This window comes from Dunckerocampus dactyliophorus, chromosome 18, assembly GCF_027744805.1.
Source record: "Dunckerocampus dactyliophorus isolate RoL2022-P2 chromosome 18, RoL_Ddac_1.1, whole genome shotgun sequence".
Lineage (NCBI taxonomy): Eukaryota > Metazoa > Chordata > Actinopteri > Syngnathiformes > Syngnathidae > Dunckerocampus > Dunckerocampus dactyliophorus.
The window spans coordinates 19245606-19258602 of NC_072836.1; the positions used below are offsets into that span (position 1 = coordinate 19245606).

At 42.2% G+C, this 12997-nt stretch overlaps 1 protein-coding gene across 1 annotated transcript in view; it reads right to left on the reverse strand.

Moving 5' to 3' along the window:
- Positions 1-12997, reverse strand: part of cacng3b (calcium channel, voltage-dependent, gamma subunit 3b) — a 29587-nt gene that overhangs the window by 12404 nt on the left and 4186 nt on the right. Inside the window, exon 2 of the mRNA XM_054760453.1 lies at positions 315-398. Coding sequence (XP_054616428.1) covers positions 315-398 — 84 coding nt within the window. The remainder of the gene's footprint in view (positions 1-314; positions 399-12997) is intronic.

Sequence of the window (12997 nt, forward strand, 5' to 3'; positions counted from 1 at the left end):
TGGACGTGTTATTCAGAACGAGACAGGAGGATGAGTGGAATCAATGGCTTACTCTCCACTGAACCAAGCAACAACAACTTAGCAACGGCTCCGCATAACCCGGAAACAGGAGTGAACCCACCCCTACGTGAACATCTTTGAATCATCATTACATGTTCGACTTCCTTCCTCATCCCCAAAACATGCAAGACTAAATCATCCATAGACGTGAATGTGCGTGTGAGTGGTTGTTTGTGTGTCCTGTGATTGACCGGTGCGCCACAACCATGGTGCATTGTTATCTGTGTGCTTTGAGTGTGTATTAATAAACGTACGCAGGAGGTATTCAGCAGCATCCGCCTCGTAGTCAGCATCCTCCGGAAAGTGATCGATCTTCTTACACACACCTCGGAATGTTCCTGGGGAGGGAGAACAGGAGCGTTTGTGAAATAGCATTTGTTTAACTTGCCATTAAATGTATGTAAAACACAGCCATTGATTTGCACGGGTAAACTGTGTTCAGCCTCACTACAGTATTCCTCCAGCCAATTACATTCCCGCTAGTGCTGAAATTCATGAATATCAGACATCGCCGATAAAGGGTATAAAGAGAAAACATTTTTTTACTCTGGGGTAGAACCATAAGTACAGGGTTGAAGCAGTATTCTTCTGTTTATCAATAATCTGTCATGGTGAGCAAGCACACACACACACAGACCTGAACAAACATGAGAGGTAAAAGATAAAAGAAGTAAGGAAGAGAGCAGAGAAAGAGATGACAGATGATGCAGGACAGGTAACCTTCAGGCTATTTGTGGGAAACACTAATGAAAAGTCTTATCACACACGCCACACACATGCGCTCATACATGCACAATGTCACTGTGAATCCAAACACACACACACACACACACACACCGCCCGTGTTAAGGCAGACATCAAGTGTGCCTACACACTCCGACCAAGCTCATTAGAGTGATACATGAACACCATCAATCGTGCATGTAAGTGAAAGCATCTGGATTATTTATAGTGTGTGTATCCGTGTTTGTGTTTGTGTTTGTGTGTGTGTGTGTGTGTGGGGGGGGGGGGGGTGTTTGCGTTCTATCGACTAGGCTGCGGCTCCTACGAGCACACCGTGTGTCAGCCAGAGAGTGACTCATCCTCCTTTGTGGAAGTCCTCCAGTGGTCGCGCACGCATCCCTTGGCAAGCCTCGCCGCCGTACAGGTGGGGATGTGTGCGCTTGTGCACGCGCACGCCGCATGTGGCTTAATTCCTTCCCATCATCCTGTCCCATTCACACATGGTCAACGCCACAGGGGGATAAGGGGCGGCGGTGGGAGGGGGAGGTGATGGTTTGGGGGTGAGATGAAGGAGGATGGAGAACGAGAGCAAGGAAGTGCTTGTGAAAGAGGTTTGGCGATAAAACGGCAGAGAAATGGGAGGAAATGTGCTGCCGACGCTGATTTGCATATGAAGAGTTCCTTGCAACTTCATATCCTCCATGAACTGATCATTTCAGAAAATTCCTGACACATGGCACCACATTTCAGGTCTTTAATAATAATAATAATAATAAATACTTACCTTTTAAATGAATGCAAGGCATAACTTGTACTACTTTATTACACGTGTGTACAACTGCAACAATGAATAGATGATTAATTGATTATCCAATTAATTAACAACTATTTTGTTATTCGATTAATTGTTTTTTATTTAAAAATGTAAATATCCTCTGATTTCAGCTTCTCACAAGTGTATATATTTTTAAATTCCTTAGTCATGCATGAAAGCAGACCTATTATTGTTGTGTTTTAGGCAAAACAAGATATTCACACACATCAGATGCAATTATGTGATTCGATATATGGGAAGGAAATTAATTTAGATTAGAACTGCAACAATTAATCGATAATCCAATTAATCAACAACTATTTTGGCATTCAATTAATCAAAACAACAAGCTTCAGATTAAATCAACTAAGAAAATAATCGTTAGTTGCAGCCCTAACCCCAAACAACGATTATTCAATAAATATGTGGGATGGAAATCACCTTCCATTAGAACTGCAACAATAATGGATTATGCAATTAATAAACAACTATTTTGGTATTCGATTAAACAATACAACAAGCTTCAGGTTAGTCAACTAAGAAAATAATCTTTGGTTGTAGCCCTCATCACGATACAATGAATATGTGATGAAATAAATGGGAAGAAAAGGAAATTTGCTAAGTCACAGCATGTATGTAACTGCAGAAAGCTAATTTAAACACATTAAGCATACAAATATGATTTTTTTTATTTACTTAAAATAAAAATAAAAAACTTTTCTCTCTAAAAAATTGGATGAAACAGTGTCCAAATAATTTGGTACGTGCATGTCTCAGTTTCCTATTGTGTCAAGTTGTGTTCCAGTTTGAGCACAATGTGTTATTCTAGCCTGACAGCAAAATAAAAAAAAAGTCTAAGTATTTCTTTTGGCAGTCATCCCAGAGTTGAACTGAACTGCCAGTTCTAAAACAGGTCAGAACTACAGTTTTTAACTACAGTCTTTTAAATTGGCTGAGACATTTCCAAAAGTAATGTGATTTTTTTTTTTGCATAGATCCTTGTTTGGGACTTTTTGTCAGAGCAAATGTGAAATATTTAACTTTAACTACATTTATAGCTTCACAGCCGAGATAATGCCGTCTAATTATTTCTCTGAGCAAATCAGGTAGAATTCTCTGCAGGAAGTACAGAATGTGTAGATCTGTACGACCACGGTAATTGGTCAAGTGCAGCTAGGAGAAAACACGCTAAAGTGCAAACCCTATGAAGCTAATGACTTGCAGTTGAGCTCGCTCATTAAATGGGGACCAAACATTTGATGTAGCGCGGCGTCGATCTGACAGACTGCACAACGTTTGATGTCTTGCACTCTCCTGTTGCTGCTGCTGACAGCTGCTGCACATCATTGCACGTCTCCAATCACTTTTGGGTCAATGAATACATTTTGACATCCAACCTGGTGCTCCAAGTAGATAATTAATAAGCCTCTTTTTGGAATAGGAGTGTGATTTATTGCCAAAAAAACCCTCTTCTCGTGTGTACATTAGTTGATCACATCACACATACTGTAAAAGATGAATGATAGTCATATGCAAACTGTTCCTTAAAAGATGTGGAACAGGAAAGTGATGGCAGCTGAAACGCTAAAATTCTAGTCGTACTAACCCCTCCAAGCACTGTGCTCGATAAGTGTAAATCTCAGATTGGTTTTTACTTGCTGGCAAGAGCTTGCTAAAATAAAATGCTTCAAGGAGGATGCCAAGATTGACTTTCTGATGTCGGAATATAAAGTGAGAACGTTTTGATCAAGCCAAATTATTCTTGAGGTCTCTAAGATGATTTTAAGGATGTATAATTGACACAGGGGCCGCACGGTGGCCGAGTGGTTAGCATGGCCACACAGTCAGAAGATCAGGAAGATCGGGTTCGAATCTGCATCCAGGGTGTACCCCGCTTCTTGCCCGAAGTCAGCTGGGATAGGCTCCAGCATACCCGTGACCCTAGTGAGGATAAGCGGCATAGAAAACGGATGGATGGATAATTGACACAAGCACTAAATGCACGTAAGAATCAACACAATATTATGAACATACAACAATGAATCAATGATTAATTAAATAATCGCTCTCTAAAAAGCGGAAGACACAGTGTCCACATAATTTTGTGTTACAAAGAAAGGATTCAGTCATAAAATACAATCCATAAGAACTCAACACAAATGGTAGTATAGATATGGCAGTATTCGCATCAGGGACATAAATCCGTGTTTTTGCAATTCAGTGAGCGATAATGATATGATACATTGTGATGTTAACTTATTGTCCCACCACCAAGTTGACTGTGTTGACAAACGGCATACATCCAATATCTGGATGCATTTCTTTCAGGCCTGTTGCATGTCCTCACTTGATTGGACGATAAAAGTTGCAGTAACGCTACAGAAGGCAGCTGAGGTCTTAGCTGTTCCTGTTGGGTGCATCAAGGTATAAGGAATCATCAATCACAGCTTTGGCGGTCTGGAAATTCATTACACCTCCTGACTTGTAAGTGGACGGATTGGTATTGAACCCTCCTGATGGTTACACACACACACACACACACACACACACACACACACAATTATAGAGATTCATTAAGACTTGTGTGCTGGGGCTGCAAAATCTGATCGTCCACTCAAAGTCACAAAGCAGTCCGTGTATGCGACTGCGAATGATTATTTCTTTGTACAACAATGAATGCATACGAACGAACACACGGGGACAGTACTGCGACAGCAGAAGAAACTACACCCCATGCATACACAGTACATGCAGTGGGCACACATGTGCCTCCCAAAGGTCAGCGTGACCCGAGGGCTACGCTATGGCATTATGGGACACAGAGCATGGGGACGAGAGTTCAGTGTGTTCCTCTGCTTGAGTGTTTCTCTGTGTTTTATCTCATGTGTCATGCTGGTACACTTTGTTCTACTGGCTGCGCTACACAAGAACATGTACATTCCCTCAGGTGGCCAATTCTTTTCTTCGTAAAACACAAGTCTATGACGTCATCTTCAGCAGACTTGGACCAAAGGATACTGAAAATAAGAATGCGGCGATAATCGCAATTGTGTTTTATGAGCATTTAGGAAGAGATCTTAGTCAGAAACAAAGAGGGTGGGGTTTACCAAGCACAAATGACAGGCCACGAGGGGACCACCTCACTCACCAACAGTTTAGACAAGGATGTTGCCTTACAGACTGGTTAACACCCCTCTATTATTATTGCAAACAAAGGTCAGCATGCGTCGTGTGCACCGGTGTTGTCAGTTTCTCTTGCGAAATTACTGGAGAGTAGCGCTGCCGTGCATGCAGAGTAGTAACAGTACACCACTGGAAGCAAGAAAAAAAACCAAACAAACACAGTGCCTTCAAACAAGGTTAAACATGGGAGACAAACACAAACAACCGTGTGCTCCCAAATGTTCCGACATTTGTGACGAGTTGGGTATGAGGTGCCAGCTGTGTGCCCTTGAGCTGGCACTGCACACACACACACACACACACAAACACACACACACACACACACACACACACACACACACACATGCGCAACGAATCATGCAAGCAAACAACAACATGAATATTTAAAAGACATCCTACTTCCTCATGTTGTGGCCAGAGGTGTTTATTTACTTTACTATAGAAAGTACCAAGTGTGTATGGCGGGTGGGGGTTGGGTTTTGAAATATTTATGCAGGGGTCTCAAACTTATGGTCCGTCGTTGGGAGTGCTTCTGGCTTCCCAGCATGCTTTGCAGCAAGTTGTTGTAAAAAGTTGCTAAAGTTACATGTTCAGAGTTGACACCCACTAGTCGCAGTAGTTGCCCTGCGCCCTGCATAGCAACAAGTGTCCACTTGTTGCTATGCGATGGTTATAGCGTTACAGTTGTCCCTTGTTTATCGCGGTTAATTGGTTCCAGACCCGGCCGCGATAAGTGAATTTCCGTGAAGTAGGATTCAATATTGGTAAATGGAATGTTGTTGTAGTTAGAGCATAGAAAACCTGTTTACTACTTTCTAAATACGTGTTTTAACATTATTAGAGCCCTGTGGACATGAAATAACACCCCAATTGTCACTTTTACACTCCTATTATTCTTTGCTTACATCACATTGTGCAGGCTATGGGATCACTGCAGGGACATACAGTAACAGATGGCCGCCGCTAGCATAGCATGCTTGCGAGATAAATAGTTAGCCTCTCCAATTTGCTTATTCTGAACTTAGTGTTTCAAACGGAGTGGGGAAGAAGGACAAAGAAGCCAAAAACTTAGCACTTGCCAGCATTATTCAACTGGATTCTTATTTATGAAGTCGTACTTGTTGAGCGTACGTGAACATGTTATTTTCATTGATTTAGTTGATGAATGACTTTTGTTGAGACGAAATGATTAAAATAAAGATGTAAACCTGTCTATAACTTGCACTGCATATTGGAGTAGCTGTCTTATTTTGCACAAACAGGGCATCACTGGAAAAGAAGCATGAGGTGTTCCTTACACGTTAGTTTAAAGGAAGAGCTGCTGCCAGTGTCGGTGTCGGTAATAAAGTGCTGGACATTGTCGGTGAATGGGTAATAAAGCCAATATTGAGCATCTCTAAATATGTGTTACAGTGCACTTGAAGCATCACTCGCTCTTAAAATTCATATATTATATAGATCAGGGGTCACCAACCCGTCGATTACGAGCAACTGGTCGATCTTTGGGACTTTGCCGGTCGATTGTGAGAATATTGGGAAAAAAAAATGTGTTATTACATCAGTGCCCTCCCCTCCCGGAGAGCGACAAACAGGCACCTCAAAATGAAGGCACAAATATAACTCCATAGATGTGCACTTCCAAAAAAACCTTAGAGCCGCAGCTCGTTCAAGCTGCATTGACCAGTCTGTCTCTTCTCACCATCGCTCGCCCACGACACTGAGCAAACACAGAGCTGATGCCACAAGCCCGACCCCGACCCTGATCCCGACCCCGACAAAGATCCACAAAAGTAGGCGTGACCAAAGATCTTGCGCATGTTTACGGCCGAGACCAGGAATCTCGGTCTCAGAAAGGTTGTTGGCCACTGATCTAGATGATACATTTCAGGGTACAGATTCCATTTGCGTGGTGGTAAAGACGTCCTCCATCATACATGCTGCTATTAGACATAGCAAAGATAATTACAGCCACTTTTTGGTGCCTCTTGAAGAGGTGCAACATTTATTTATTCAAGTGGAAGACATAATTGGGGGATGGCATCCATTAGAGCGGAGGCCGCTATTACAGGAAATACAGTATCGTCATATGAATCTGACACACCTGAAGTTTAAGTTGGTGAAAATAATTACTTTCACTCTGTGTGCTTAGGGACTCAAGACGGCAAACAACATCTGTTCTAAAATCCAGCAAGGGACCTTTTTTTGTGGCATCTCTTCCCCTCCGCTGATAACACTCACTAATGAAGGCATAACATGCCTCAAAGCTGTCCCTAATCAGATGGTGTGTGCTCCAAAAGCTGCGTGTGACCCAAACCAGCCAGATGCACGCGCAAACACATGCATGACAGGGAAGAAGACGACGGGGATGGAGTGAGCGAGGGCGAGGAAAAGAAAGTTGAAAAGCAGAGCAAATTGGGCCGCTTGTTTCTTCCGAGCGCCTCTGACAGCTCAGCGTGGGTGACGGAGCCACTTCCTCTCTCGCTCTTCTTGTGTGTCTACCTCGCTCGCTCTCTCTGATTACCTCTTTCAGGCGGAGGAGAGAGGCAAGACGAGAGATGCAGGAAGAAGCTCGTTTCCACGGTGATGGCGGATGAAAGGGAACGAGGTACGTTGTGCTTGGATGCACATCTCCGCGCGTTTTCTTGCTACTTTTCCCACCATTTTTCTGCGTGTTCATCCTCAAGCGCACACAGTCACCCCCCTTTTCTTGCCAAAACACTTTTCTGTTCCAAATGCTCTCATCACATACCCTTAGGTTGAGTCCCTCCATTAAAAAAATAGACACTTAATGCAGTACAGCTTTTTAGGAAGACTTTTAGAATGCTTTTCAAGGAACCGAAATCTGAATAATATCTTAAAGCAAGGGTGCATCTTTCCAAAGTGTCAGTTGGTAAATTGGTATTCACTGACACACAAAGAAAAGCCTTATTACTGTATACCATGAGGGTATGTACAGTATTTTCATTGATCCTGGCTGCCTCTACAGAAGGCCCAACCCTGTAAAGACCAATCATTAGCAGGCTAGCCTCGAACATGCAGCAGAAAGACATGCCCTACACATGCCAGAAATGACTTTGAACGGTAAACGATCTTCACCCCAGTCAAAGAGTGTTCAAACTAGCCTTTTCTAGTGCATATTAATGTTTCATTCATTAATATTTCATTTGGTTGAGAATATCTGTTGAGTTTCCGATATCTAACCAAACTTGTGTGTGGCTCATTCTCCTGTAGGGGGTACCAACACGGCATGATATAGCAAGGAAAAATCGGTTATTTTCTAACAGATTTACAGTACATATGAAAATGAAGTATCGCTTATTCTGTTTCAGCTTGTGAAGAAAAACCACAATGATGTCACATTTTGGTACATTTCATGGCAGCAGGACACTTTTTACTGAAAAAAATGCTCCAATTTATTAACTTATTGTTTTGATAAATGCTTGATTTGCACTTTGCATGAGTAAAGAAATAAGATTTAGGTCAAAGGTTTTGAAAAAAACCTATTTTGACATTTTTACATGTGCTTGAGTGTGAAGTGGCTCACCATTTCTTTAGTTTTTCTGTGCATACACATAAACAGTCATGGAAAAAGGATATTGTGCATGCTATTACAATTTGTTCACAGCTTCCAGGATGTGACGTAATGCCGACGTCATTTGACGTCACACAGAGCGAGTGGATGCACTCCTTGCAAAACTCAGCACTGTGGTCTGAGCTTTGTTAGTTAGCACAAGAGTAACACACTTCACCTTCCGCGGAAACATGATGTAAAACAATAGTTCCCCAAGGTGTATTGAAAACCGAATCGTAATGCGTACCATGGATATTTCTGATTTTGAATCAGTGTCACTTTTGTTACTGTCTGAAAATTGACAAAACAACCGGAGAAATAACTCTGAAGTTCACACTGTGTGTCAATGCAGACGCCAATTCACTTTTAGTTACATGGTGGACGGACTATGCTGTTTACATCAACGAAGCATAACGTTTTGTCGAAGTTTGGTCAAAGAACATGTCTTGGATGCAGCGAAATGCGTTTGGTGCACAATGAGGTGTTATAGTTTGGGAATCACAGCAGCTGAAACGTAACTTCCACCATTTTGTATTATTGCTTTCATGATAATTGTGACATATGTTTGCATGAATGTGCAAACGGGCTAAAATTGACATCAGATTGTGTTTTATACACAACAGTCTCAAAGAAAGCATTCAACACAGTTTCCACTATCGCAGGGGTCGGCAACCCGTGACTCTTCAGCCTCCTTGTTGCGGCTCCCTCTGCTGAGTTTGGTGACACCGAAGTAGGAGAAATGTGCATTTTCGAAAAGAATGTGAAATATCCGACTCACCGCAGGTCGGTGAATGCATCTAGACTGCATTGTGACTGCTGATTGGATGAGCAAGGGAAGGGAAGGTAGGCTAGTGTATGCAGTGGGTCTCCCAGGAGAGAAAACAGGTGAGGGAGTTGATGTGTTTCATGTTGAGAAGCGTGCTGTAGCTATACCTATACACGCGCTGTAGCTATACATGCTAATCGCCGAGGTGGTGTACCGTGAGGGCTGACTGTGCATCGACCTCATGTGACTGCTGTGAAGCGGGCCGGACCCCTCGACGGCAACCGCAGAACAATACATGCTTTCACTTTTACGTCTCCAAATACCAGTCCTTACATTTGTCGCTTTTGGGAATATAAGTCACCAAAAGGGTTTGGAAAGTCACCAGATTTGGCGAGAAAATGGCCAAGTTGGCAAAACATCACATGGGAAGGAGGGGGAAGCTTTCACAGATGGAGAATACAGTACATGAAAGAATTGTTCATACAAATATCAGAGCATCCACTCTCCGAATTAAAAAATAAACAAGAAATGACGAGCATGCCTCTCTCTGCAGAGATAGCCAAGGACAGGAACAATAGAATGGTCATCGATGACAATTCAGCGTAGTCGTAAACGCGATGGAGGAAACAACACTCATATGCACAAATGTGAACTGAGCTTTTTTTTAAATGTTAAAGCTGGCTACATTTTGTTTTCATTTTAAACAAATACGGGGAACCACCGCGTTATCCCATTTTGATTAGTCTGTGTTCCTTCAGTCACAAAAAGCATCTGACTTTCCGTCCACCCGTTCTTGTCAGCCACTTCCACCCTGGCTTTCATCTTTCTCCTCACTCCAGCCATTCAGTTTGTCGTTTTCTCCCCCAATCATTTGACTCTCAGGGCTCCGTCAAAGAACATTTATCGCCCTCTCTCCTGCACCCTCATTTCCACCTGTGATAGTTCCCTTTTTTTAAGACTCCCTTGACTAAGACTCTCGGAAAGACTTCATTTATTTGGCATAGCTTCAGAGGTTTTCCTTTGTGACAATTTTCTGAAACAGTCTGGTCCATCAGTGCTATGCGTTGACTCTTCCTGCTTGTCACTACCACTGTCTGTTTCTTTATTAGCACAAATTCTTCATCTTCTCAACCCCTCACACAATATTCCCACGCAGAGAATTAACAACGAACACATCACAATACTTCACAATATTGGATGACAAGAAAAGAAACGACCACCAACACTAATTGAAGTGTGGCGGTGTTGAGACACTGACAATATACTGTATAAGCGTGGTTCTTCCTTCTCTTCTCTTTCAGTCCCCAGCATGTGATGATGGCCCTGTCTCCATCTTGATCCTCTTTTCTCACCCCTTGCAACACTTTCTCTCCCTCATTTATTTAACACGATCATTTAGACAAGCTGTCTCAATCTTTACCCAGCCCGCCTTCCTGCCTTCTCCATCAGTTAGTTGATTATTTTTATCAGAGACATGGACAGCACCCCACATCGTGACTGATTGCCTATTTCCAATTCATTCCGTTCTCATCCTCCCTCCTTCTTTGGTGCTTCTTTCTGCCACCTGGGCGATCGTTTTGCTCCTGTCTCTCCCTCTAGCTCTCCTTTTTAAACCTACACCTCTCTATTACCAGGTGATCTCCAGCGTGGTCAAACACTCCCCAGGGATTCATCACAAACGAAGGCCGTGCATGGCTCATCCATCATTTGGCAGCTCCCCCCCCCCCCCCCCCCCCCCCCCCCCCCCCCCACACACACACATTGTTCCAAGTGCTTCATTCATTCACATTTGGCTCTGCTCATTCCAACCCCTTCCATCCATCCCTGCTCATTTCCAGGCTTGCTGTGTTCATGCATCACCTTAGCACACCTGCACAAATAAAAACGTTCAGCAGGAAAGAAACCACCCACAAACATTGTTTGTGTTGCATTTACGTGTGTGTGTGTGTGTGTGTGTGTGTGTATGTATGTTGATAATCATCACAGCCAATTTACACTTGGCTTAATTAGGGCTGACTACAAATTACAATTGAGATAATCACACAAATGTCTGTAGTTAACTTTGAATAATCAGAAATGAACTGAGCATCTTCCACCAAATATACACTGGACAAATATGCTGCTTTAATGTGTGTACAGTATGTGTTTATTGAGTGGTGCGTGCGAGATACACACATTCACACGCGCACACACACACACACACACGTTACCCATGTGTGTTATGACTCGTGGGATGTTGTTTTTGTATTTAGAGACAGTGTATGTTATTAGATAATCGCGGCTAATGTTGATGAGAAATATGTGTGAGTTGTGGTGACGTGTGCTTTATCATCTCATGAAGTCATAGAATCAATCAGTTGTATGTGAAAATAGCGTGTACTGTAATGTAAGGATGGATGCCTATATCTAGGGCTGCGACTGACAATTCTTTTCTTAGTAGATTAATCTGAGGCTTGTTGTTTCGATTAATCGAGTAATCGGTTAGGCCCTCGACGGAACAAATCAATATGAACCCAACAAAAACAGATAGCTGTTTGGTCCACAACACATCGGAAAAGAGACAAAAATGTCGATGACTGTTTTCCAAAATCAGAGCAGATGTGTGTGAATATCTTGTTTTGCCTGAGACACAAAGATAACAAGTCTGCTTTCATGGATGACTCAGGAAATTATAAAACATTCACATTTGAGAGGCTGAAATCACGGAATATTTACAATTTTAAATGAAAAAATGATTAATCATAAAAAATAATTAAAAGTACCGAAATATTTGTCGATTAATTGGATAATTGATTAATCATCAATTCATCGATTAATCGTTGCAGTTCCACACTCATGTACAATAAAACAGCACAATTTATGCCTTGCATTCAAACCAAACCAAATCATTAGGAACCAAACACAAACATTTAATGGTTTGGTCCACAACATATCAGAAAAAAGAAAACACAAAGTGTGCCTAAAACACAAAGAAATAGGCTTCCATTACTAAATACCAAAAGTTGTCGATTAATTGGATAATCCATTAATCACTCATTGGTTAATTATTGCAGCTCTACCTATATGTTTTCATGACTCTTGTGTGACAGTAGAACAAACTATGAGGGTGTGCTGCAGTGTGTACACATGAGCGCTTTTATACAAGGACCAGTGCATACCTAATGTTACACCCTCTCACCCCCCACCCCACTCTGTCCACCAGTCAGACTCAGAGATGTCCATTTCCTGTCAATTTATGAAGCTTTTATGAATTATAACAGTGTGAGGACCACACAGACTCAGAATGAGGAGGCCAGGCGGCCAAAATAACGGAACAACAACACAACTGTCATTCACTACAATTATGTGTTAGTATATGACTGAGCACATTCTCATCTGTATGCCATTTTGCATGAGAGCCAGAACATTCTTGTGCATGTGTGTGTGTGCACTGACATTGTGCTGACATTGTGTTAACTTGCTGTATTGCCCCCACTGCTCTGTTTATGTGATAGCTTGGGAATATCCTTGAATTTGTCTATTTACTCATCCAATTACAAGCGTGTGAGAGACTGTGTGTGTGTGTGTGTGTGCGTGTGTGTCAGTAGATCCTCAGACCTGCACCATCTGGCCTTGTAATAGCCTCCTATGCCCCCCAGAATGAGATGGTTATGTTTGGCTGCACACAAAAGATACACACACACACAGGTTTCATCTGGAGGCAATGTAAAGTTGACTTGCTCCAATGCAGAAAATGATCAGAAGACAGCTCAAAGTCAAATCATCTGCAGGAAATTACAATGTGCCAAGTGAGGGTGAAGGATTACAAACTTTTATGTGTAGCCTGCCTGCGAGGAGGAAAACAGCTCAGAAAATATAATATTCCAAGCAGATATCAAGG